Source organism: Cryptomeria japonica, chromosome 2 (assembly GCF_030272615.1).
Source record: "Cryptomeria japonica chromosome 2, Sugi_1.0, whole genome shotgun sequence".
In the NCBI taxonomy this organism is placed as follows: domain Eukaryota; kingdom Viridiplantae; phylum Streptophyta; class Pinopsida; order Cupressales; family Cupressaceae; genus Cryptomeria; species Cryptomeria japonica.
This window is the reverse complement of record NC_081406.1, coordinates 417,743,755-417,769,884: the sequence shown is the minus strand read 5'-3', so window position 1 is coordinate 417,769,884 and position 26,130 is coordinate 417,743,755. Positions and strand designations below refer to the sequence as shown.

Here is a 26,130-nt window from a genome sequence, read left to right as displayed (position 1 = left end):
ATATTTTTCAGAGCTAGAGGAGTTTTGAATGGACAGCGTGTGATTGTTATGTTGGATAGTGGCTCAACACATAATTTTATAGATGCAACACTTGTGGAAAGCCATGGCTTGCAGATTGAAAAACATGATGGATTTGATGTTAGAGTAGCAGGAGCAACTAATTTATCTAGCACTCATAAAGTTCCTAAATTGAATATTACTCTTGGCAATTACACTGTTACTGATGATTTTAATGTGATTGATTTGGCTGACACTAATGTTGTCTTGGGCATACAGTGGATGGAGACATTAGATGAATATACATAGAGTTTTAAAAGAATGGAATTCTCCTTTAAAATTGATGATAAGAAGGTAGTCCTTCGTGGTATGTCAAACAGTGGTCCCAGGATCGTCAGTGCTAAAAGATTGGAAACTATTTTCAGACATGGAGATGTGGCATGGTCAGCACAATGTTTAATCTCCAACAAGGTATCAGGCTTTGAATCTAAATCTTATCAAAATGACTTGTTAATAGTATTAGATTCACATCATGTGGTTTTTAGTGATATCCTTCCAGGAGTCCCACCTGATAGAGGATTTGAACATACTATTGAATTAGAAGAGGGTGCTAAACCAGTTATCACTACTCCTTATAGACACCCTAAAACATTCCGGGATGAAATAGAAAAAGCAATTAAGGAACTATTGGATATGGGGCACATCAGACCTAGTTCTAGTCCTTTTGCTTCATCTGTAGTTTTGGTCAAAAAGAAGGATGGAACTCTTCATATGTGTATTGATTACAAAGCTCTTAACAAGAAAACAATCGAAAACAGGTATCCAATTCCTTGAATTGATGAACTGTTAGATGAATTGCATGGTGCTGTTTATTTTTCTAAAATTGATTTGAGATCAGGGTATCATCAGATTAGAACAATATATTCATAAAACTGCTTTCCGCTGTCATTATGGTCATTATGAATTCTTGGTTATGCCGTTTGGTCTAACAAATGCTCCGGCAACATTTCAGTCCTGTATGAATCATATTTTTAACAAATAATTAAGGAAATTTTTAATAGTATTCTTTGATGATATATTGATTTATAGTAAAACTTGGGAAGAGCATTTGAAACATATTGATATAGTTGTTGGTATTATGGAATCACAATCACTGTATGCAAAGGCGTCTAAATGTGAATTCAGAATGATTGAAATTTTGTATTTAGGGCATATGATTAGTGCAACAGGGGTACAGGTTCATCAAGAAAAGATAAGAGCCATTTTGGATTGGCCTCCGCCACGGAACCTTACAGAATTAAGGGGATTCTTTGGCTTATGCAGTTATTACAGGAGGTTTGTCAAAGGTTTTTCACAGCTTGGGGCACCCTTGATTGATCTTACCAAAAAGGGAGCATTCCGATGGACTGAGGAAGCTCAACAGGTATTCGAGAAACTTAAAGAGGTAATGAGTTCTTGTCCGGTACTTGCTCTTCCAGATTTTAATCAGCCTTTTGTGCTGGAATGTGACGCTTCGGGTGATGGAATAGGGGCAGTTTTAATGCAAAACAAGCATCCTATAGTTTATGAAAGCAGGAAACTTAATAGCCTTGAGAAATTGTATTCTATCTATGATAAAGAAATGTTGGCAATCATACATGCACTGACAAAATTTAGACAATATTTGGTTGGTAGTCGATTTGTAGCTAAAACTGACCATAACAGTCTGAGATATTTCTTGGGCCAAAAAGATTTAAATGACAGGCAACAGAAATGGATCAATAAAATCCAAGCTTATGATTTTGAGATTGAATATGTAAAGGGTAAAAATAATGTTGTTGCAGACGCTCTATCTAGAAGGCCTGAAATCAATACAATTTCTGTAGTAATAGCTGATTGGAAATCTTTATTGCTAGTTGAATATTCAAAGGATTCTTTTGCATGTGATTCGCTAGATGGTAATATACAAGATGACAAATATAAAGTTGTTAATGATATTATCTATTACAAGGACAAGATTTATTTGATTCCGAGATCAAAGTTGAAAGAGAAAATTCTCCAATCAGTGCATGATGTTCCTTTAGCAGGGCACCCCGGCTACTTCAAAACTTACCAGCAAGAGAAAGATTCACCTGGAAAGGACTTAAGAATGATGTCCTTCGTTATGTAAAAGAATGCATCAGTTGTCAACAAAATAAAGCATAGCATACTTATCTTGCGGGTCTATTACAACCTTTGCCTATACCAGAACAAAAATGGGAAAGTATATCTATGGATTTCATCATAGGTTTACCAAGATCCCAAGAGTTGTTCTTTAGAGAGATCTTCCGTTTGCACGGTTTACCAAAGACTATAATCAGTGATAGGGATAGCAAATTTGTGAGTATATTTTGGGGGGAGCTTTTCAGATTGACAAGAACAGAGTTGAATCATAGTACCAGCTATCATCCTCAAACCGATGGACAGACGGAAATAGTGAACAAATGGAACAAAGGTTACTTTCGTAATTATGTAGCCGGCCATCAGAAGGCTTGGGTTCAATGGCTATATTTGGGTGAATATTGCTATAATACTGCCTTTCATATGTCAATTGGTATGTCTCCTTTCAAAGCATTATATGGTTATGATGTACTCTCTTTTCTCGACCTCGCTTTTGAGTAGAGCAATGTACCTCAATCTCGTGATTGGCTTCAAGAAAACCAAGAAATTTTGTCAGCACTTAAAGAGAATTTGCACTGTGCTCATAATCAACAGAAAATCTATGCAAATAAAAAGCGAGTTGAACGCCATTTCTTAGTGGGCGATTTGGTCTTTCTCAGGTTGCAACCTTATCGGCAATCTTCTCTCAAACATAGTGGGTCTGAAAAATAAAACCTCGGTTTTAGGGTCCCTATCAGGTAGTCCGGAAGGTTGGTGCAGTCGGTTATGAAATTGATTTACCAGTGGATAGCAAGATACACAATGTATTTCATGTGTCTTGTCTTAAGAAAGCTCTGGGGCAGTTGGTGTCAGTATCCGAAGATTTACCTCCTTCGAATGATGAAGGGAAGCTTGAAATGATACCGGAAGTAATTTTGGAAACACGGGACAGGCAACTACGGAAGAAAACTATCAGGGAATATCTCATCAAATGGAAAAATCTGCCTCAGGATGATGCCACCTGGGAAAACGAAAGAGTTTTGGAGTTGCTTGAGGGCAAGCAACACGAGGCAGGGGAGACTGTCATGTCCCCTAATATATGATGGAGAGTATGTATAAAAGTGTATAAGAAATATTAATTATTTTATATAAACCTTCCATTTATTTATATAAATAATTAATATTTACATATATAAAACAACAGGCCTTTTAATTACAAGTATTTTATTGTAACTAGTTTTCCGTAACTAGATTTAATACCGTAACTAGTTTTAATTATTATGGGATTTTTGAACCACATGGGATTTTTGAACCACCTGGTGTGAATAAAAGGGATGGACACCCGAGATGACGAACATGGGATTTTTTAAAAAAATTCATGGAATAGTAAGTCTTAATCAAGAGAGGTATCCATTGGTTTTCTTCCGACGAAGTCATCTTGCATCGTGGAATACACTAGCAGTGCGTGCCAGTGCAGCGTTCAACCACGACATATTCTAAATGCCCCTACCATGCTACTGAATCACAGGAAATAAGACGACATTGGGTACTCCACAAACCCGACCATACTACAACATCTCCGTGGATTTGATAACCCGATATCGGGATCAGCGTGGCATCTCCTACTATCCAACGGAAGGTGCTAACTACAGAAGACGTAACACAAATATTGGTATGGCTGTGCAAGAAAATGAAATTCTCAGAATGAGTTTCGGGGAAACTACGACCACGAGGAGATACTGCGTTTAACGCATAAGCATGTACAACCTATACTTTGGGGTATTAACGACAGCCAGAAGAATATCGTTCTAAAGTGAACGTGTAGTCTTCATCAAATAGCCATCACATTATTGATATATCTCACAGTAGATGTTTGAAGCACATATCTGGACAACCATTGTATATTCAGGTGCATCATGAAATACCCTGCTGTATGATGAATAATTGATGCTATGTTAATCTGGAATTTCAAGTATTAAATAGGCATTGGTTAAGTTACAAATATATCTATTTGCATACAATTTCAGTAAGGATTCATACAGTGGAATTACATGTGTGTTATTATTAAATTCATAGACAACCAGTAAATTCACGTTACATTCCGTGTGTAAACCGGGCAATTACATTTGTTTTCAGTCCATCCTAGTAGGGAATTTTACAGTTATCATTTTGCTATCATTTAACCTAGTTCATTCACACACACTTCAGAATCTCAAATGCATTACAACAAAGGAATCATAAATGCTTACTGTTCAGCTATCCTATTAGGACTCTAGCTGAACCTATTTATGATTCTAACGACATGCCATGGAGATTTGATATTTAGTTTACATTCCCAGGCTAGGGATGGCTAAGCAATGTCCTTAGCTCTTGTTGTCCTCAAAGCACCCAAGGGGATGGCACAAAGATGCACCCGTGTACATGGAGGATCTGTCTAAGGCCTTCATTGCACTTTCTCCGTGTTTGAAGATGACTTAAGTTATTTTGATACACTCCTAGTGGCCTTGTTGCACTTTTTTATTAATGCCTCATTCACTTTAGTGATTTTATTTTTAGCACGTCTTTGTGGATCATGTTGAGCTTTTTTTCACATTTTGATGTTGAGTTTTGACATTTAAGTGACAATGTGCCCTCTTGATTCACAAGTTGTTTATTTGTTCTGATATGTCATTGACATTGGACAACTTATGCAGTTTTTCATTTAAAATTCACCTTTTATACTAATTTGAAGTTGATTTGCAATAGCCTTGTTGGTTCCCAGTTATGAACGGGTTTACACTGCCACAGGGCAGAGACCAAGCTGATTCTTCCGAATACCTATGGAAAGCCACTTCCAACTATCAATATCCTTTAGGCTTGGACCAACTTCAACAAGGATACAAGATCCTTCTACACTTCAGGCTCTGCAAAGCCCAAGAGGGTAATCCCTTTGGTGAACTTCTTGATCTCTACAACTACACTCAGGAATTCACTGAAAAACAAAGCAGATTATCTCATAAAAAGGTTCAACAGATAGGGAGAATGCTCAAGGATGGCAAATCCTTTAGTGATCCTCGACCTTAAGTTGGAGCATGAGATGGGCGGGACAACTTCAGAAAATACATGAAAACTTAATAATGATATTTTGATATTTAAAAGATTGTAGCGATTCATCAGTAAAACTGAAACAAAGTTGATTAATAAAGCCGGTTACAAGCAGTTTTTAGTGCCTTACTCTAATGGGCAACCGAAGATATGAAACGTAAACCTAAAAATGTGACAGAGTTTCATCTAATAGTATAAGATCTAAGAAAATACTGCGTTACAGTATATCTCATTTGCAATCCCAACCGAAACTACTTATCTAAAAATTCCTGCACAAGCCCTATCATTCTGCAACTCTATTTAAGCAATTTAATTGACCCCTTGGGCCGAATCATAAACAGAAAGCTACATACATCACAACAATGCACTGAATAAAATAAACCCCTGGTTGATTTCATTCAATATTGATAGAATCATGCAATGGAGAGAAAAGAGTCAGAATTCGATTTTATTTGAATAAACATACTATTTTCTGTCACAGGATGAGATTTTCATATAACTCCTTCAAGAACCTATGCAAAGCTTGACAGTAAAAACGTTTCGTTATTTACTCTGTAAAAGACTTTACAACTTGTTCACTTCACCTAGACTCACTATTGGAAATAGATAAGGAAAAACCCAAGGAACAAGAAAGTTGAACGTATAAGAGACTCCCCAAAAATCTGAACCATTCTTCTGGCCATGATTTCCCTTTTTATTTCAAATTTGAAACTCAGTCGCAGATCTTACCCAACTTGGCAAATCAAACGATCACTATTGATCGATGTCGCATTTGACCTTCCATCTGTATTTGCGGACCCATAAAGTCATGGCAAATCAGCGTAATATCATCTCTTAACCCAACTCTGTCAGCAGCCCCATCGTAGGTCTTCCTGTTCAGCCTGGGACACGTGGCATCATCTCGTGATGTTGCGGTCCATAACCTTCTTGCAACTTCTATCGTGGGGATACGGGGGCCATCGGATATGTTCGCACTTTATCGCTTCAACACAGTGCCCCTTAACCTTTTTAGAATTAAAAGTCGGGCACCTTTTATCTCAGAACATAACATCACCGTTCATTTTGAACACGTGCCAATTGATAGGATTGTTAGTAAACTGGTCTTTACTGCCTGAGAACCGGTAACACAAGGTTTTGGGAAGCGCGGAGCGTTAGATCCGTTCTGCTTTTATCAACCGGCAGAAACATTTAGGAATTTTAGACTTAGAAAAAATGCGAGCGCGAGCACAAATATTAAATGAGACCGACTATAGGGAAAATTTCACACGATATAGGAAAATCATTTCTAAAACCGGTTTAACACAACTTAGCGCTTCGGAAATAAAAAAGGCCCCACCCATGGAAAACACCCTTGGCCTTTAGGTGAGAAAAAGCAATGATGAGATATAACATTGTTAGGGTTTTTCCTTCACAAGACAGAGGAAAATTTGATAAATCCTAAATCCTAGACATTGAACCCTTTCAGAGGATACAAATAAAACCAAAAAGATCAATATTTAAGCTCAAAACTGAAAATTCTCATGCAATCAATTTTCAGGGCTATCAAGCCCTTCAACTTTTAACTTAAGTGATCAAAAGCATGCCTTTTGACCTGCTAGGGCCTTTTTCAATATCAAAAGCACTCATTTTGACTTGCTAAGCAAACTCACTGAATAGTGAGCTTTCTCCTTGCATGTGCTTGGACAACTTTTTTACCTTTGTTCATGTCTGAGGCTCTAAAACTTGTCCAAGTATGGCCACTCTCACCTTTCCTTGTTTTTCCAAGTCCTGATTTTTTCCTTGCCTGATGAATTGTAAAGGTACTTTTATTTGGTCTAAAAAGACGCTGACTAGAAATGACGACAACAGCCTTCATGACTAGAGGATTGAATTATGGCTCACAAAATTAAGAATACCATGAATTTGATTGAAAAACTCCAAAAATGTTTCATATGGGTACAACAATGCTTACAATTAATTTTCAATTTCAATTGATACAGAATTTCTTCTCAATTGAATAAGAAAATTTCAGGGTAAAAACACTAGAAAGGCCCTTCTAAAAGCTACACATAATCCACAAGCATCGGTTCATGTGAGAAGCCATGCCACTGCTGTAACAAGTACCTTCTTATTGAAACTACATCACCTTCTAGAATAGACATTGAAAGAAGTACAAAATTTCTGGTATTTTGTGCTGCTCCTAAAGCAAAGCCCGTTTTTATTGGCAATTAATTTTGTAGCCTAAGTTATCACGGATTGTAAATAAATATTTTTCTTTCAAACTGATTTATGTATGGAAGAAAGTTGCTTTTAGATTTTTACCACTTCAAAAAAAATACATGAAGTAATATTAACTGAAATTTAATTAAGACTTAAAATCTGAAATATAATTTTACATCAGAGAAAATCTGAAAAATTTTGGTTGAAATTTTTAAGCAAATTTATAGGTTTGGTAGAAAATTTCAGAGTCAATTTTGCCCGACGTTAAGCAGGTTTTATTAATTTATTTATATTTTAAGAATATAATTATTATTTGAATACTTGTCTACAGTCTACACACTATCCCGTATATCCAGGAATATTTTGCCATTTTCAAAATCATGCTCCTCTACCTTCATGCTTGAGACTTGGAGAAATGATTGTTTTATTTGTAGTTTTAAAACATGCAGTCATAAATCCTTAATAATTGTCATGCTGATCTTGTTTCAATGTTTTGCATCTTGCCATGATAAATGATGCCGTCCATTTGTGAGTGATTGATTTTTAGTAATTGGCATCATTATCAATTATATTCAATAGGGTGTTCTGTATATAAGTCAATGCTGGCTATGCAATGATGTAGTGGTTGTCTTTATTGGTCTTCGGTAGTTTGATTTGATGTCACTGTTTGTTTACAAATAATAGTACAGTAATATTACCATTGTATATTTGAGACAATAAAGTTTGAAGTGTTCTATTTCTGAAGTTCAATCGTTTGACTTTTCAAATTAATTGGCAGGTCCTTCCTTTTCCAAACATACCTTTGTTTTGGAACCTGTTTCGTGCACATGCTCATTGGCAAGCTCTTAAGGCAGGTTTTTTCTTATACAATGAAGGCTTTGTATAGACTAGGGTTGTATTTGTGAAGTTTTTAATTTTTCTGCTAGTTTGTCCAAAGATATTCCAGCAGGCCTGGAAAATATTCCCTTCAGTTTTATTAAGTAATGAGAATTTAAGGGCTTATTTCTTGGGTTTGTATGTTATTTGGCAATTCTAAAAAAGATTTCTATGTTTGAGTCCCGTTTTGTATATCCATTTATGGAAAGTCGCAATACGTGTGTAGGGGTGTGCACTCACTGCAACTGATGAATATATTTATTTTTACTATGTTTTGTGAAGATGAAATAGCTCAAAAGTATTAGCTCATTTGAAATGCAGTTAGGCATTTTTCTTCTTACAAGCAATACATGCGATATTTTTTAATTGAAAGTGATTTGCAGGGAAGTGAGAGGCTGCTTTTCTTGGTTTCAGATTCCATAGAAACCTGGAAGATGATTGCAGCACCTGATAATAAGGATGGAGAGACTGTAAATTCATCTCGAGGTGATTCTAATGTGTGTGGGGCAAGTTGTGCTTGGGTAAGATTACCTTTTTTTGCTAGTGTATGACATGTAGGCAACAAATCTGGCAATTTTGCATCTGTAGATGATAAAAAACCTGTTTAAACTGGTCTAAAATCTCTCAAATATGAAGATATGAAGTTGGACCATCAAATCAATGAAATTGTTGGCTGAGTTATGTCTATTAATGTTTAGTTTTATGGTTCTCAGTTGTTAACATTTACATAGATGCCATATAGTATATTTTTGATATTCTGTTACAATTATAAATTTATTACAATTTCAAATTGGTGGATTCTTATTGTCGATGTATAATTATTAATTAATGGTCCCAAGTATTTGTTCTTAGGACCATTAAGTCTAAAATTATTGTCCTGTTGACAATAAATACAGCAGATCCCATACATTCTAACAGAGGTATGTCTTATGATTGACTGACCTGTGCTTTGACATCTGTCATCAATGGGTAGTGATAAATACAAGAATCAAAGCTGAATTGGTCAGCGAGTAGCACTTCGAGGATTCTTAACTTTCCTTGCCAATACACCAATACTAGATCACCCAAGCATTGAAAGAAATTAGATGATGCGATGGTTGCTGAAACCACAAAGCTCTCAATCTTGCCAATTTACAACTTCAACTATCTAACTCAAAATATGGGGTATCTTTTCTTAAGGGGAAGCATGAGGTTGATAGCCAATATAACTATCATAGTTTAATATCAGTTTCCCAAAATGCAATTTCAAGCTGAGACAATGAACTTGTTAACACTATTCTTAATATCCTCTAGTTTGGAGAGAGTCTTTTTTTTTTTTTGTTAAAAGCTCACAAGATCAAATAGATTCAATATTTGATCGAAACATATGAACCTGTACTCGATCGTCATGAAATGAAGCTTCTATTGACATTTTCCATTCAAAGCGGACTCAACAATCATACACAGAAAGCCATATGGATAAAGTAGTTCCAATCAAACATCATAAACAGTCAACAGGTGTTAGGCATTTTAGGTACTTACTCAGCCTCAAAGTCTTAGCAACAACTGTTCATACTTATCAATCCACAACTGAGTTACCAGTCTTGGTAGTGGTTTAGGTTTTGGTTTGAGGGTTCAGTCAATTCTTTTTTGGTGGTTGGGTTCATCTATACAAAAACATATAAAATCAGAAATATATACATATTTGCAGCAGTAATTAAGTTCAAAAGACACCGCACATATCATCTTGAATTATATAATAAACAAAACCACCATATTAATAGTCAAATATTAGTCAACCTTGAATGTCATGATGTATATTAAAGGTAAAAAATAATAATGTCAAGTGTCAACAATCAGCCATAATTGATCAAAAATCATCATATGGGTATTAAAAAATATCATCATTACCATCCATATTAGATGATGTAGGTGTTGGTAAATTAGAAGAAAAACAAATGGTGCCGTTGGCACTAGCATGGGTGCTAGCACTAGCACTCTCATGCTTGCTAGTTAGCTCATTGTCAACATCAAGTGCAGCTAAGTGGGAAGTGGGAGCATACAGGTCAATATGCTTTGGCTTGATATTCCACTTCCTGGTGTGCGGTTCCTTGTATCTACTTTGTTTGTGTATAAGGAGCCACAAGTTTGAATGCACATACACTAAAATCCTTTGCCTTTTTTGACTGTAGTTAATTGCATTTTAATAAGTGGATGGGGTATGTGATCCAGTTCATCTTAGACGCAAATGAACTAGCGACCTATTAAGACAAAATTAGAGAGTTAAAAGAGTTACAATATTTATAATTTTAAACATAAAAATTTAAAATCATTTTTTTTTATGAAACTTATTTGTGATAAATTTTTGATCCCAAGAGGTTATAGGCGTGTGATTGATTGGCCATGGAAGTACCACCAACTATGATCATCAATTTTATATTTGTCTTGAAGAACATCAATACTAAAGTCACTGGAGTGTGCGAAATCCATGAACCCAACCCTCACCACATCTCGCATGTTAGGATCCATGGAATTTCTGCAAAGTGTTGCTTTGAACCCTTGAATGATCTCAACATCTCTATATGGGGCAACTCTTGTTGACATAGAAAGGAGCTCAACATTTTGGGACTCAATGCAAAGGCAAGAAGATGTAGCATAGTGGTCATTTTGTTCCATCTCTCTTCAATGGTTTTGTGTAACTATTTGAAGAAAGTTTCTTCAAGATCTTGCTCTTTTGTATTTATGATGGCTTTCATCTTCTCAATCATTGAATTAATGCCATCATATATCCACCCAAAGAAGGCTTATCCATATTAGTATAACGGATCATGCTTAATATAGGCTCAATGGAATTGAAGAGATACTCAACACAATCCCACCAAATATCATCTAGGATTATTTGCTTGACCTTTGATGTCCTAGTGCTTGATTGCCTCCATATGATCGAATTTGTGGTGATGACCATGTTAGAAAGTGCCTCACGAAGCTTCACAAGTTATCTCGACAAAATCAAAATTAAAAAGTTTACTAAAGTGAAACGTACTTACCTATAGTAGGCCCATTTTCAAGAATGTTTAAAATATGCCTTGTGACATATGGTGGTTGGTGATGAACATTTGGATCTCTTTAAGCTCATCATACATCTATTTGATCTAATCAATTTTGGTTCCAATTTTTTGTAGCATAAGGTTGAGGGAATGTACAATACAAGGTGTCTAAAAAATGTGTCCATAATGCTCCTCAATTGATAACCTAGCTGCTTTACAATTTGTAGCATTGTCTATTATAACTTGAACAACATTTCGAGGGCCGACATCCTCAATGGATTGCCAGAGAATGTTAGCAATAATTGCACCATCCTTCACCTCCCCTTCACAATTCACTACTCTGAAAAACATTCCCTTTTTAGGGGACACTGCAGTACCATTTTTCAATGGCCAATTTCTTGCATCTTTCCATCCATTAGAAATTGCTCCTCTAAAAACTTAACTTATTTTTCCAATAAGGTGCTATGCACGTTCTCACAAGTTAGGTCCTTCTATCCTTTTGGAGCCTCATTAATTGCTTTCACCATTTGTTGCCAAGATGGTGAGAAAACAACATTGAATGTCAATCCATTTGTAGACACATCTTGCTATGTGTTGGTCAACAATCTCATTTTGAGATGCCAGTTCGAACAGCCGCTTTGATCTATTATGTGTATAGGCCAAAATTTCTTTTTCAAGTGTGGACAAAAATGGATGGCTCTTTGTAGGTTGAAGATTAGAAGGTGGTGGAGGTGGGTGATCACTTGAGATCCTTTGTTTAAGGAAAGATGATTTGATTTATGGCTTGCTGGTTGATCTGCTTTTTCTTGCTCATCAATATATTGCAAGACATGATTTTGAAATGCCTTTACCGTCTTTACCTAAGTGAAATTTGATGCCTAGTCTAGGATTCTTGCACAAATGACCTTCCATTTGATTGTATGAGCTCGAATATCTAATATTACATTCACTACAAATACAAACAAAGCCCCCACTATCTACAAGTTGTTGTACCTTTTGAACATATTTCCAAAGGGGAGAGTTTGGGTTTGTTCTGAAGTGGGGTCAGGTCATGAAGCTAGAACTGAATATCATTCTAATACCTAAGAGAACAAGTTCAATAAAAAACACTTTTGAATAACTGAAAGAAATGAAAACAAAAAATATATATACAACTTAATTGCTTTTAGAAATTTAGGCATGTGTAATAGATTCCTAGAAGAATGAAAAGAACACAAAAGCTTTAAAACAAACAAGAGAATTCATTTGTAAAAAAATGTAGGGAAAAAAATAATCCTAAGACTTGAAAGAACTTACCTCTTTTGAAAAAAATCTTCTAAGATCTTTTTGGCAACAAATGAACTCATGCAAATGTGTAGGAGTAGCAAGACTGCTAGTTTGGAACATTCTTTGATCAAATTTCAACTGTATTAGTGCAAAGACAAGCAACTGAAAATGTTCAGCAATAATGAATGATACTGTTTTGTTGTTCATTCATAATATGAGAAATAAGTTTGTTTTTGTCTTTTAGATGTCTTCTTTACCATGTTTTAGGGTTTGGGTAAGTGAATTGCACTTTTTGGTTGAAAAATGTCTCAAAAAAATGTAAAATAAATAGAAAATGGTGAAATATGTTGCTTGGATGCATGTACTTGCCAAATTTGCTTGAGATAGACTTGTAGGCAAAGTGTAGGACCTTGGGTGGCCAAGACCTATCCATAAAGGACCCATAACATAGATCCTCAAAAACCAATTACAACATCCTACCATTAATTTCAATGAAAGTCAAGGTGTAGTTGTCTATGACTCTATCCTAAAGACTTTGGAAACATCTACGAATATTTTATCATAGAAACCAATAGGAAGCAACAAATCTTTTTGCTACATTATTAATCTTCTATACCCTATAATGGTATAGACAACTAAAGCTGCATTGGTTAGAAAGTTCGATTTCTTTGAATGTTTTTAACAAAGAATTTGTTGCAAAAACTTTCCTATGGACTAGGAAGCTCCATCAAAGGCAAACGATTACAAAATGAATCTACTCATGCCATTATCAACCACTAGAAAAGCTTTAAACACAAAATCAAAACAAAACTTAGATAATGATACTATAGTTAACATCTTTATATTAGCCTTGCAAACAAGTTGCAATACAAAGGTCATTTCCGTCTACAACCTTTAAGAAGTTTTCAAATAAGCCAAACAACATCATCAGCTTGTGAAAACCTACAACAGCCAACAACTAAGAGTTATCTTAAGAAATACAGGCTAACATGCCATTGGAGTTTGTGTTTGATACACAACAACTAAGTAGGGTTTTAGACCTTGACCTAGGTTCTTTTCTTTTGTGTTAAATCTTGACCTAGGTTCTTTTTTTGTTGTGCACTAATCTAATTCTAACTTATGTTACACTAAATTTTATAGGATGGGTACGATAGGGGATGGGTGGGCATATTAATGGGTTGAAGTTTTTGAGAGGCCCTTTTAAGGGGACAATTATTAAACATAGGGAAAAGTAAAATTTATGGGAAATTTTAAATATTTATATGATAACATTGATAACGTATTCATCATACACATTATAAAACCTTTACATATTAACTCAAAATTTCATTTTAGAAGTTATTATCGTTACCATTTTGCCTTCCTAAATCACTGTAGGCATCAATTCCTAACAAGCTTTCCCTTCTATTTGCTTTTCGTCGCTTGAATCCTCTATTAAAGAAAGCGAGGAGCCAATGGCTAAAAACCTATTTAGGATCTATAGTAAGGCTTCAAAGGAGTCGTTCGACATTCCTAATCTTTAGAGTGTCTAAGCAATCATATGCTCTTGTCTTGTGTTGTATGCGAGTTGGAGAATCAGATTATTGCTTTAGGATTGTAATGAAGGCCATGTAATATTTTGTTTTAGTAATAGAAGAAGCCGTAGCCATTTGGCCATTAGCCTCCGCTGTTGTTTTCCTCCTTGCCATTATCCGAGAAATCTGTTTGTGGTATCAGAGCTTACCAAACCCTGAGTCTCTCAATAGAATATTAAATACTAAATGTTGAGAACTTTAGTTGTGGTAAAAATCTCTTGTGAGATTGGCAGTTGATTTAATCTTAAGGTTAATAATAGAATTATATCTTGTTAATCCTCATAAGGCTACCTTCTGTATTCTATTCTCAACAATATAAATCAGAAATGGCTGAGTTTTAGAAAGGTACTTTGGATGATGGCGTGAAAGTTGTTAATCAAGAATCTCCAGAAGGATATTTTGAGCTTCCTAATGTTCAGCCTATTGAAGAGAAATTACAGGTGAAGAATGCCAAGGTATTTAAGTCATAGAAGAAGCAATTCAAGGTACTGTTTCAATTTATAAGCCTCCTATTCCTAAGGCTGATAAGGTTTGTAAAAACTAAAAAGTCTCTGTTAAAACCAAATGTCCTTAAGAATTTGGTGTATCATTCTACTGTTAGGCAATTTATTATGCCTAATATCCAAGTTATCAAGTTAACTTTAGAATATAATCCTTCTAAAACCTTCCAGACTAAGCTCCTTCCAATATTTCCCAAATCTGAAATTGATTATATTAGGAATCATGTAGATGTGAATTTTATTTACTTTGGAGCAATATTAGTCTATGTAGGGTCACATGTCCGTAAAAATATAAAGCCTGTCCAGTATATGGCATTATGTGACAGAAGACAGACCTATTATGAGCATGCATGCCAAATATCTGCCCTGTCTTGCTTAAATGAAAATGCTATTTGTTTTGAATTTTATCCCAATCTTACAGTACGTGCTAGAGATCATGGTTGTAAAGAAGTTAATGATGGGTCTTTTGACTATTGGGGCTTGTTTTCATCTGTATATGGATTAGAGATGTTTGGGAAATTTAAATATGCTAGTGTACAAATCCAGGTATTATGTAGTATGACAAACACAAATCATCCCAAAACCCTACAAAATCTTCCCTATGCCAAAAAATTGAATTGTGATATACAATTGCAAAGAGGGCATGTGAATACTATAGATATACATGCTGGACAGAAATTAGACTGGTTGAGAAATGTTGCTCCTAGGCTTACAGAAAAAAGAGAACCAGTCCATAATATAAAAGAAAATACTATCCAAGTCCTTCCTGGAAGTCAGTCAAGCAAAGTACTTGCTTCTCCTTGTCTTACTTGTGTGCCAATAAAATCTTCATTCACAAAAGGAAAAAGTTCAGATAGAAAGGCCTAATTACATGTTAAGATAGAGGAAAAAGAACAATCTGTCAACGAAGGACAAAATCCTTCTAAGAAAGGAAAGGGAATAGAAAGCTTAGATTCACCGTTTACATGGCTAATCTAAGCTTTCTATTGTTGACATGGCTAAAGTCGTACTCTTCTTTCCAGTCAACACAGAATAGAATGTTGAGTATCCTATCCTCTCTTGAATGGGGAATCCCTAATGCTGTTTTGAATGATCAAAGGGGATAGCCTTAATGTTCCAAATGTCAGGTCTTGACTGCGGGGTAACTCAGTGGTTGATGTGTCTTGCTGGTAACACAAGGGGCTTATGGTTATAACAAGCTGGCTTGCATCTGATGTTGCTTTGAATCTCAGATTGGGAAAATAAACAACTAAGGAGATAGGGTTTAGGGGGGCCCTAAGGACAGTGATGGTAATAGTTAGTGTTACGGGTAGACAAATTTCCATAAACGAATCCTTGTCTTGCTAGAGAACCTCACAACTCAACAAAAACAGTGCAAGCTCCTAGGAATTTAAAGGTTTTGAGACTATGGACATTCTTCTAGGCACCCAATTCTGGCGCAGCCTGAAACAAATACCCACAGTTGAACTAAGAACGGTTCTGGGTTTAGACTAACCATGCATGGTTGCCTACAATTAGCATCTCCTCAATGGTATGAACTTGAAATACATCAAATACCCTCACACTTCACCATCAAAATCACTGAACTCTACTTAACCAGCTGAAAGGAAATCATGCAAACAGGAGAAAACAAAAATAACAAACACCATACTTCAATGTTCATATATTGATTCCAATTGCCATTACAACAATTTCTCCTCAACAGTCCTATTATACTCTACTTCTAATTTGCTAACTGCTAAAATCTACCTATCTAACCTTCTAGCTGTTTAAAAATTATAACTTTCTAACTACTAAAATCTAATCCCTTACAAAAGAGAGGCATTTGCCTTTTATAGATTTTTACAAGTTGAATGAAAGGCCAGGATTGATTGCATCCAATGGCTCAGATATGCCTTCTAGAAGCTTGGCATCTTTAGCCCATGCCTAGTAACTTCCATAACTTCTCAGTTGCCACCTTCAACCACTTCTCAGCTATCCACAACTATTTGATATCAATTTTGTAGGTCGATTAGCTGGGAAATAACTGACCTGTGCACCGCCCTTGTTTTAAACGCATTATTGAGGACCTATACGTAGTTATTCTACAATGATGCAATTTTGTTTTGCAAATAAAATGACTTTGGAATTTTTTGCTATGTGACTTTTGAGTGTTTTGTTGATGCCATTAAGGGACTCAAAACAACATCACCTTGGTCCCGACTCTACGACACACTCTTCAATGCTCTATGATCACCATTTTGATCCTACATGCTGCACCTTCACTTCCTGGCTTCAATCGCAATCGGTCGATTTCAACTCGAATCAATCACCTTGAAATACTTACGTAATTTTGACAAATATTAAATGTTATCAAGGCAATGCTGGGTTTCGTTTCGGTGAATAAGAGGGGAAAACGAAAGATATTTTATTTTTAAAATAATTCGAACCACCCTTAGTTCATTTCATTTTTGACCTAAAATCGCGCCACATTGAAGGGAAAAGTTAGGCAATTTAGAACAAAAGTGCCAAAAAGTCCCCTTTATGATTTAAAGTGATGTTTTTCTCTTTTTAGGGAAAACTTAGGCATTTTGAAGGCAAACTGCCAAGAAGTTCCCCTTGTTTTGAATTTCACACTTTGCCAACTTAAGGAAAAAGTTAGGCATTTTGAGGGAAAAGTGTAAGATGTTTTCAAATATTCCTCCCTTTTTTCATTTCTCTAACTCAGCACTTGGCATTTAAAGGACAAAATTTGACAATTAGAAGCATAAGTGTAAAAAGAATCTTATAATGTAAGTTATCGAACCCATTTTTTATTTCACTCAGCCCGTGGCCACTTTAAAGGGAAAACTTCGAGCTTTTGAGGACAAAATGCAAAGTACCCTTTCCTTCTTTTAAAATGTTTTCCCTTGTTTCTTTTAATTTGACATTTCACACTTAAGGGGATATTTAGGCGATTGGAGGCCAATTTGAAGAAGCCTTTTATAATTCATTCAATCTTCCCTTAAGGGAAAACTTAGGTGATTTGAGGGTGAAGTGAAAGAGAAGCGCCCCTATCCTAAGTTAATAATGCATTTGCCTTTGACTTGTTTTGAAAAAGACCGAAGTTAATAAGGCCAAAGTTAATAAGGCCAAATTTTATTTTCTTGATCCTCATATTAAGCATTTGGTTGTTTAAGGGCTTTGTTCGGCATTTTGAGGCTCGATAGAAAAATAAAATAAAATGATTTCATTGAACAAAATGCCCGAGCTTTCTCCCTTTTGGATTTCGATATTTGGCATTTTATTGGGTCTTTTATCGGCCATTTAGAAAGGAAATGGCAAAACCTTATATTTTTGGTTTTGGCCCCTTATCACTTCGTTAGCATATGTTCGACGATTACAAAGGCGTGGGGACAAGGTGAAGTAGGGCTTCCTTCGGCAAATGCAGAGTCAATTTTGAAAGGTGCGATTTTGCAAAGTTGAGAGCGCCTACAATAGCCTCCCCTTGGCTGAACTTTGACCCGCCATGTTCGTCTTCAACTTTAGGGCCTAATATCTCCGCTAGGTATTTTTGGCGATTGCAAGGAGCATGCACAGAACACACAATTCATTGAGAGCCCGAACTTGCTTCGTATTTTGTTTTGCTAAGACTGGGTCAGGTTATTATTGGCCTTCATAGAGATGCAGGAGGGCATACGCGACCCATGAATACCAAATTCGGGATTCCTTCGACGGATTTCGAGGGTCGGAGAGACGTGATTTCGGACATAGGCCTTTCTCTCTCTCTCTCTCACACACACACTCTAAGCAAGCTAGACGACACGGGGGTCCCTATCTTAGATGGGGCATGATGTGTGTAGCACAACAAGTATGAGTGTCTAGAGAATATACCTTATCTTATTATGAAGAAAATGGTGTTTTATTCTATAAAGATGGGTGATGGCCTCCCTTGAAAGGTTATATTATAAATCACTTGATGGATGCATCAGACATTTCTAGTAGGCTTTTCAACCCAACAAGCCTAAAGACAAAGAACCTAGTCAGCAATTTAACACACAAATTACTTGGCTAGATTTTCTCAGCATTTCCAAGAAAACTTTGATGATTTGTGCAGAGATGTAAAACATATTAGGCAAACTATTGACAAAATAAGTTCTAAAGCTCTGATAACTTGGGACAGTTTGCCTTAGAAAATTCTGCATATATGTGAGAAATTCATATTAAGGCTGATCAATGTTTGAATAATTTACATACTATGGGAGATAATGTAAATAAGATTGATCATAAATTAGCAGATTTACAAGCTAGTTTACATTGGCTTGAAAATGAGGAAAAGACAAAAAAGGCAATCATGCTTCTTGAAGGAGGTTTTTTTGAATCTAAAAGAAACATTTTAAGTAGGAAAAGGAATGTAACTATTGCACCTCCTGCTACTATGATGATGATGAATATTCCACTGACTCCTTGGTATCTAGATATTGATAATATAGACAATCGTGTAGAGATAGTAAATACAGTAGGAGCCTGGACCGATACATTCCTTACAATAGAAGATGGCCAGTATGTCACAACACCAAACGATAGCATTTGTTGTACAATGCTTATGGGATGTAACATCTCACTGGTGGGAACCTAAATCTACTGAGAAAAAGAATGAACTTGTTTATAATCATATTGATTCAATGGACAAATTTTTAGAAATCTTGGTAGATGAATTTTGTCTAGAAGAAGACACATACAAGGAAGCAAATCTCAAGGAACTCAGCAATATCAAGTGTTTCTCTCTAGATGATTTCAAGGAATATTCTTAACATTTCAGGCAACTGGCATATAAAGCAAACTTTGCTGATAATTTATTTGTTAAAATAAAATATCTTAGAGGACTTCCTTATGGAATTCACGATAAGGTTATGGAATATTTAAAAGTCTACAAAATGAAGCTTGAAGATCAATCCATTCCAGACCTTATCCAGTATGCTAGACAAGAAGTATTCAAGTTTATCAATGAACAAAAATATGTTGCTAAATTCACTAAACAAGCAGCTAAAAGACTAGTACCCCAGTATGATGAAACCAAAACTTATGGTTGCAATGTTTGGCTCTAGCCACAAGAAATATCATAAGCCAAAATCCCACAAGTTGAGGTTTAAATGTCAATCTTTCAATAGGTGTCATATCCAAAACAATTATTTGCCACATATGCAATAAAGCAGGCCATATAGATCCTGATTGTTATTGTAAAAATAAGGCCGTTAAAGTTATGTATACTACTAATGCAGCAGTGTGGTGGGATGTAGTTGAAGAAGATGAATATATATACATGCAAGAAGACATATTTGGGCCAGTCCTCGAAGAACTTGAAGACTTTGAAGATGACGTAGAAGATTTGGAAAGTCGTGCAAATGAATTGGAATAGGATCTACCTTCTACCATGATGAACAAATCATTTCCATGAAGAGGATCAAGACCATCTTTCTTTGCACGAGGAAGAGGTAATGTTTTTAATACTCAGAGATTTCCCATCTCCTATAGAAAATGAATCAGATTATGAGGATATAGCAGAAATTTCTCCTCATATTTTTAAGGAATTTGAATTGAAAGAATATAATTTTCCCAAAGATAAGAATGAAAGGATGAAAGAAAGTAGAAGAGAAAAAGAAGAAGAAAAAGAAATGAATTACATTCTTGAAGAATGTAATTTTATAACTCTTTATGATTACATTCTTGAAAGTTCTCAAAAGAATAAAGGTATAGAAACCATAGACATTGAGGAAGAAGAAGATTTCCTAGCTGATAAAAAGGTTCTAGATCCTACCAAGGTAAGACTTGCCAAAGCCAGTCTATTAAAACCAGAGCAAAAAATGGAATATATAATTTCTCTTATTAATGGTAGATTTGCTCAGTGAATAAATGGTAAACATTATGATGCTCAAGTAGACATTGGTGCTTCTTTGTCATTCTGTAAAACTCTTGTAGTCCAAGGATGGGAACAACAAGGTGAAAATGAAATATTCTGAGCCAAATTTTTTCGATTTTTATGGATTGCAAATTACAATCAATGCACCCGTTAAGGTTAGAGGATAAACCAAAACGTGCAAAAGCATCTCTAACCAGAATGTACACCAGGATCCCGATGTGGGCAAGGTGTGAGCATTGGTCAGAGGATCTAAAACAAATTGCTTATGCTGTAACTCTAACCAAGGATGGTGCCGATGATGGCGAGCATATGGTCAGAGGATCTCTTACTCTAAATACTGGAAGGGAACTCGACACCAAGTATGTGCTACCCAATCCAGACTGGAGTGAGGGGCGACCATATGGCGGAGTGATTACAAAATTCAATGCTTGAAGGGAAATGCTGAAAACTGGAAATTCTCAACACCCAGAATGTGCTTGCTAACCCAGAGTGGGAAAGTAGCTACCATAGGGCGGAGGTGAATTAAATACAATATCAAATGCTGAAGGTAAAAAGACTATTACAATCTGATAAAGCAAGAATCTAATGGCTGTCAGTACTACTGCCAGCTTACAATTCAAGAGATGAAATCTTGCTAACAATATAAATCAGCCTATAATAGAGTTGTACAATATTCGTGAATTTAGTTGCTGAGAAGTAAAGATCAACGGAAATGGCAATAACTAGATCCAACCTTGTTCTCCAGACTTGGGCAATCTTCACTGAAGTCTCCGCAATGCTTTTGAAGATTTTTCACCACTATCCAATGAAGAACTTAGCAGATTTCTCAAGACTGTATAACAGACCTGCAACTTTCAATGAATAACCAGCAACAGAAGATTTCTTGAAATGCTCAAAACTCGCTCTTTACTCATCCAAAATGCTTGATATCAATTGCAAAACTCTAATGAGAAGGAGGCGCTCAACTAAGAACCATAAAACAGACTTAAAATGCAGATTACAAGAAATGCACAATTCCCAATGAAACCAAGAATGGTACGGCCCAGCACAGGGGCGATTTTGCTTTCAAAAATCAAATCCTTTTCTAAAAAATCTACAAGTTTGCATACTTGGGCGCCTTGACTAGATGAAAGGAAATAAACAATACCCACAACCAATTTTTTTGTCTTTAAAACATTGAATCTGCTGAAGCTAGAATGTGAAAACCAGAAATCTCTAATGTGCAAAATCTGAACCTAATTAGACAAATGCAGATTACAATGCACTAATTCCAATAAACTCACAAACTTGACTAAGAATCACCACTAGTTGTTGTCTCACAAACAAGAAGCGATGCCCGAGCTAGGAGGCCTTCATTCCTCGAAGCAAACCCAGAGCCAAACCGGCAACATAACAGTACTGTAGACCAAAGATGATCAAATGAGAACCCAAGGCTGTCTTTTATAAGTTTCTGTTGACCTTCCTTGAAACCCTAACTTCTTTTCCATAGTCAAAACCCTAATCCCAAGAAATGGCGTCCTTTTCCAAGCATCTTTACTTTTGACTTCATTAAATTTCTCACTTAAATAAATGCATCCTCCTTAAGGCTTAGTTATGACTTTGATAAATTCAATATAATTTTAATATAACCTCAATGATGGCGCCACCCTTCAAGTCCACCTTTTAAAATATCATTAAGTTTTTTGACTAGGCCAAGGTGATAAAATAACATTTAAATTATAATGTTATTTTTAAGTGAAATGAGCTCAACTCTCCAAAACTGCATTCTGAAGCCCGAAACTGAATACGCCACTTGAGTCAACTGAAGGGGAAAGTCAACTGCCTGAGACCAACCTGTTTACTGCCAAAAATAGAATTTACTAAAAATAGTAAATTCCTGGCAATGCTCAGAAAGCCAAGACAAACATACCACCGCGAAGCTTTCTGAAAACCCAGAAAGAATCCGCCACTGAATCCACCAACTCTGAGCAAGGACATCCTCAAAAATAGGAAACCCTAATTTTACCTTCCGACTAGCCTCCGGGTTTCCAGAAAAAGGCCAACGGTCACAGGAACGATCAGGTTTGAGAAGGGGACATTACAGAAAATAACATATACAAAAGCTTAGATGTATAGGGAATATTCTTTACTTGTGACAAATATTAATACCAAGCAAAGATGAGCATGGAAGGAAACTTTTTCAGGTGTGATTTCTTTAAATTCAATAAAATGCCAGTAGATGTATTGCTTGGAAGCAATTTTATTGATAGATATTCTCCACATGGAAGCACATAAAAAAGTGTTTTATTTACACTCAATAAGAACACATATATTAAATTATGCTATTGAAAAATATCCATCTACATTGGTATCTCAAGTTGACCCACTTACAAAATTAATAGAAGAAATAGAAAAAGAACTATGTTTTGAAGATCCTCAAAAGTTTTGGAGAAAAAGTATGCCTACTATGGAGATAAAATTAATCCAAGGAAAACAGATGAAAATAGGAAAGAAAATTCCTATTCCAGCTCCAGGTTATGCAGACGCGGAGAAAGCTATCAGAGAACTTGAAGAAGGAAAGCATATTTTTACATCAAAATCTCTTTTTTGTTGTTATGCTTTTATGGTGAACAAACACTTGGAACAAAAATGAGGGAAGAAAAGGTTAGTTATCAATTATAAACCTTTAAATGAGATTACAAAACCTTTTCCCTATCCTAATCCTGGCAAAACTTATTTGTTACAAAAGGTTGCCAAAGCAAAATATTTCTCACAGTTTGATTGCAAGTCAGGATTTTATCAGTTTCAGGTTGCAAAAGCAGACAGACATAAAACAGCCTTCAATAGTCCTTTTGGACACTTTGAGTGGAACGTTATGCCATTTGGACTAAGGAATGCTCTTGCTTATTTCCAAGAACACATGGATCAAGTATTCAGAGACACATCAGATTTCATCTGCATATATATAGATGATGTTCTAATTTTTAGTTCTACTTTAGAAGATCATCTAAATCATCTGGGAAGATTTTATGATATTGTAAAAATGCTGGAATTGTATTATCTATAAATAAAATCCAGTGGTGTACTAGTAATGGTAAATTATTAGGAATGATTGTAAATAATGGTATTCTAGAAGTGCAACCTCATATAAAAGACAAGGCCTTGGCTTTTGAATGCCCAATTTTGAATTATGTAAATAACTTTTATCCAAATGCTGGAATAGACCGAGACAAATTCTTTTGGAAGGAAGAACATATAGTAGTGGTTAAGAAAATCAAGAAGAGAATCAATAATCTCCTTACACTACATGTGCCAAAAAAAGAAGATTTTGTGCTCTACACAAATGCGTCTATTTATGCACGGGCAGGTGTTCTTTACTTTTTAAAAAAAGGGAAATAATTTGTAGCTGAATATGCTAGTGGTAATTTGTTGAAGGAGTCCCAAAATGGAGTTCATTTGATAAAGAGATATATGGGGTAAAGATATGCCTACAGAAGTTTTCTTTAAAACTCATGCATCTCAAACACTTCATTATAATAAATGACTGTACTAGGTTCTTAACATTCAAAGATAATTACTATTCATGGAAGGATGGAAGAGGTAAGTGTGTAGGATGGCAAGATTATTTCAATCAGTTTAATTGTCTTGGTCAACATATTCTAGGAAAAGACAATCTAGTAGTAGACTAGTTAAGCAAAGATTTTCCTATAACAGCCATGTAGCCAGCCGTGCCTCCAAATTCTCCTCCCATAGGATTTAATTGTTTTTGAACAATTAATGTCAATTTTAATTCCATCCAAAGGCATGTCCAAATGCATATATTAAGGCCTGGTATAAATGAACGGTATAACCATCATTTAGAATTCGTTGGCCAACAGTAAGAAAATTTGGGCTACATCACACCACCACATGTGGTAGGTTTTGTGACGTTTTCACATATCACCCCATTGCGAATGGGGACCACCACTTTTTGCCCGGTAACGTAGTTGTCTTAGCTTAGTCGTCTAGCTTGGCAATAATTTCGAGCCTTTAACCTTTTGCTAGTGAGAGATGCAGTGCCTTTGATTGACAGGAAGTGATCAAGTAAGGCAGTCTACCTGCAGTCAGGCCTTCCTCCAGACTAGTTTGGAGTTTTTGTTAGAAGTGGTTTCACTTTGAGAGGGGGGGTGGGGGGTTAATCAGAGTGTAATAAAAATTCAACTAGTAAAACTTCTGAAAAACTTGATAGACCTTTTTAATGTTAAGTTCTTTCAAAATTCTGTGATCAAAATAGATGTAATGTCCCCTACCTGATCTATTTCAATATACTCAAATTGATTGATATTCTTCAATTAGTTATTAACAATTTCTTATTTATTTTCCTCATTAGATGATTAATTTCATTATTTATAGTTCTTAATATAGTTATTAGGCCTTGCTACTACTTCAGTTTTAAGGGAGAAGGGTTTATGTATGTTACCAAAGCGCTTAGAGACCGAATACAGTAGGTTCCCTCAAAGTTTAGAGATCCAAGCCCTCACCTATCTTGGGTCTATACCCTCAAGGCTTATGGGTCGCTGATCCCCACCCTATCTTGGAACTTAATCTATTGCTTGGATTTAGACTGCCCCTCTTTGGAACATCTCCTTCCCATCTTCTTAAATACTGACAGTAATAACATGATTTAGATTATAAGTATACTAATTTCTCATGTATTATGAATATATATGAAATTAAGTATGATTGTCATGCATATTGCAGTCCATATTAATGTTACTATTAGTTCTGCATAAGAACATTATCAGGCTTCATATATTAAGCATACTTATTAAACATATCCCCATGCATACCACCAAGAACAAGGATGTTACTTCCTATTACTCAATAATAACAATTCTGATCTGATCTGCTTGATGGTGCTCTTACTGAATGCTTTTATTCCTTTCTTTTATATCTCTCAATGTGAGGCAGAGGTCACACCTCTTCATCGTGCATGCCTTTTGGCAGGAGACACACCCTCTCACCATTAGCACCTTTTGAAAGAGTGCAACTCTTCATTATTTCTACCCTTTGAAAGGGACACAACATTTCATAATCAGATCTGCACTTCTCATTTTTTAAATTCTCCCACCCCCTCAAATGAGTTTCTCTTCTCCCTTTTATATCTCACGTTTGAGGGAGTCACAACTTATCATTTCATGCCTTTTGACCTTTCATTAGGTTTAATCAAATTTAAATGATATTTAATTATATTCTTTTATATTTTAATTTTAATTTTTATATTTATTCTTTTGTATTTTATTTTTTTTATTATTTATTATTAAATTATATTTCAAAGTAGGGACATTACAATAGAAGAGATGGAGATATGATCTGAAAGTTGTATTTTATCTGCTATAGCGTGTTTTAAAGATGCACCACACTTATCAATTTCGGTGTGTGCATCCTTCTCAATGTAAGCATGCTATATAAGTGGATGACGGGTTACGTAGTGAAGAGATATGTCTTCCCACGTGGGAAGACACATCTCTTCACTACGTACCTCTCACCATAGTATATAAACTAGTCACCGTTTATTTACCTGATCGGAAGGAGTGCGACTTGTTTGAGAATCGCTTTACCACTCAATACCATAAACGGTGTAACCGTTGGTC

At 35.6% G+C, this 26,130-nt stretch overlaps 1 protein-coding gene across 4 annotated transcripts in view; it reads left to right on the top strand.

Annotated features, from left to right (window-relative positions):
* The window catches only part of LOC131062007 (uncharacterized), a 241,136-nt gene that overhangs the window by 188,182 nt on the left and 26,824 nt on the right, over window positions 1-26,130 (top strand). For all 4 annotated transcript variants that reach the window (XM_057995852.2, XM_057995851.2, XM_057995854.2 and 1 more), the window contains exons 6-7: window positions 8,177-8,248; window positions 8,658-8,795. In XM_057995852.2, coding sequence (XP_057851835.1) covers window positions 8,177-8,248; window positions 8,658-8,795 — 210 coding nt within the window. The remainder of the gene's footprint in view (window positions 1-8,176; window positions 8,249-8,657; window positions 8,796-26,130) is intronic.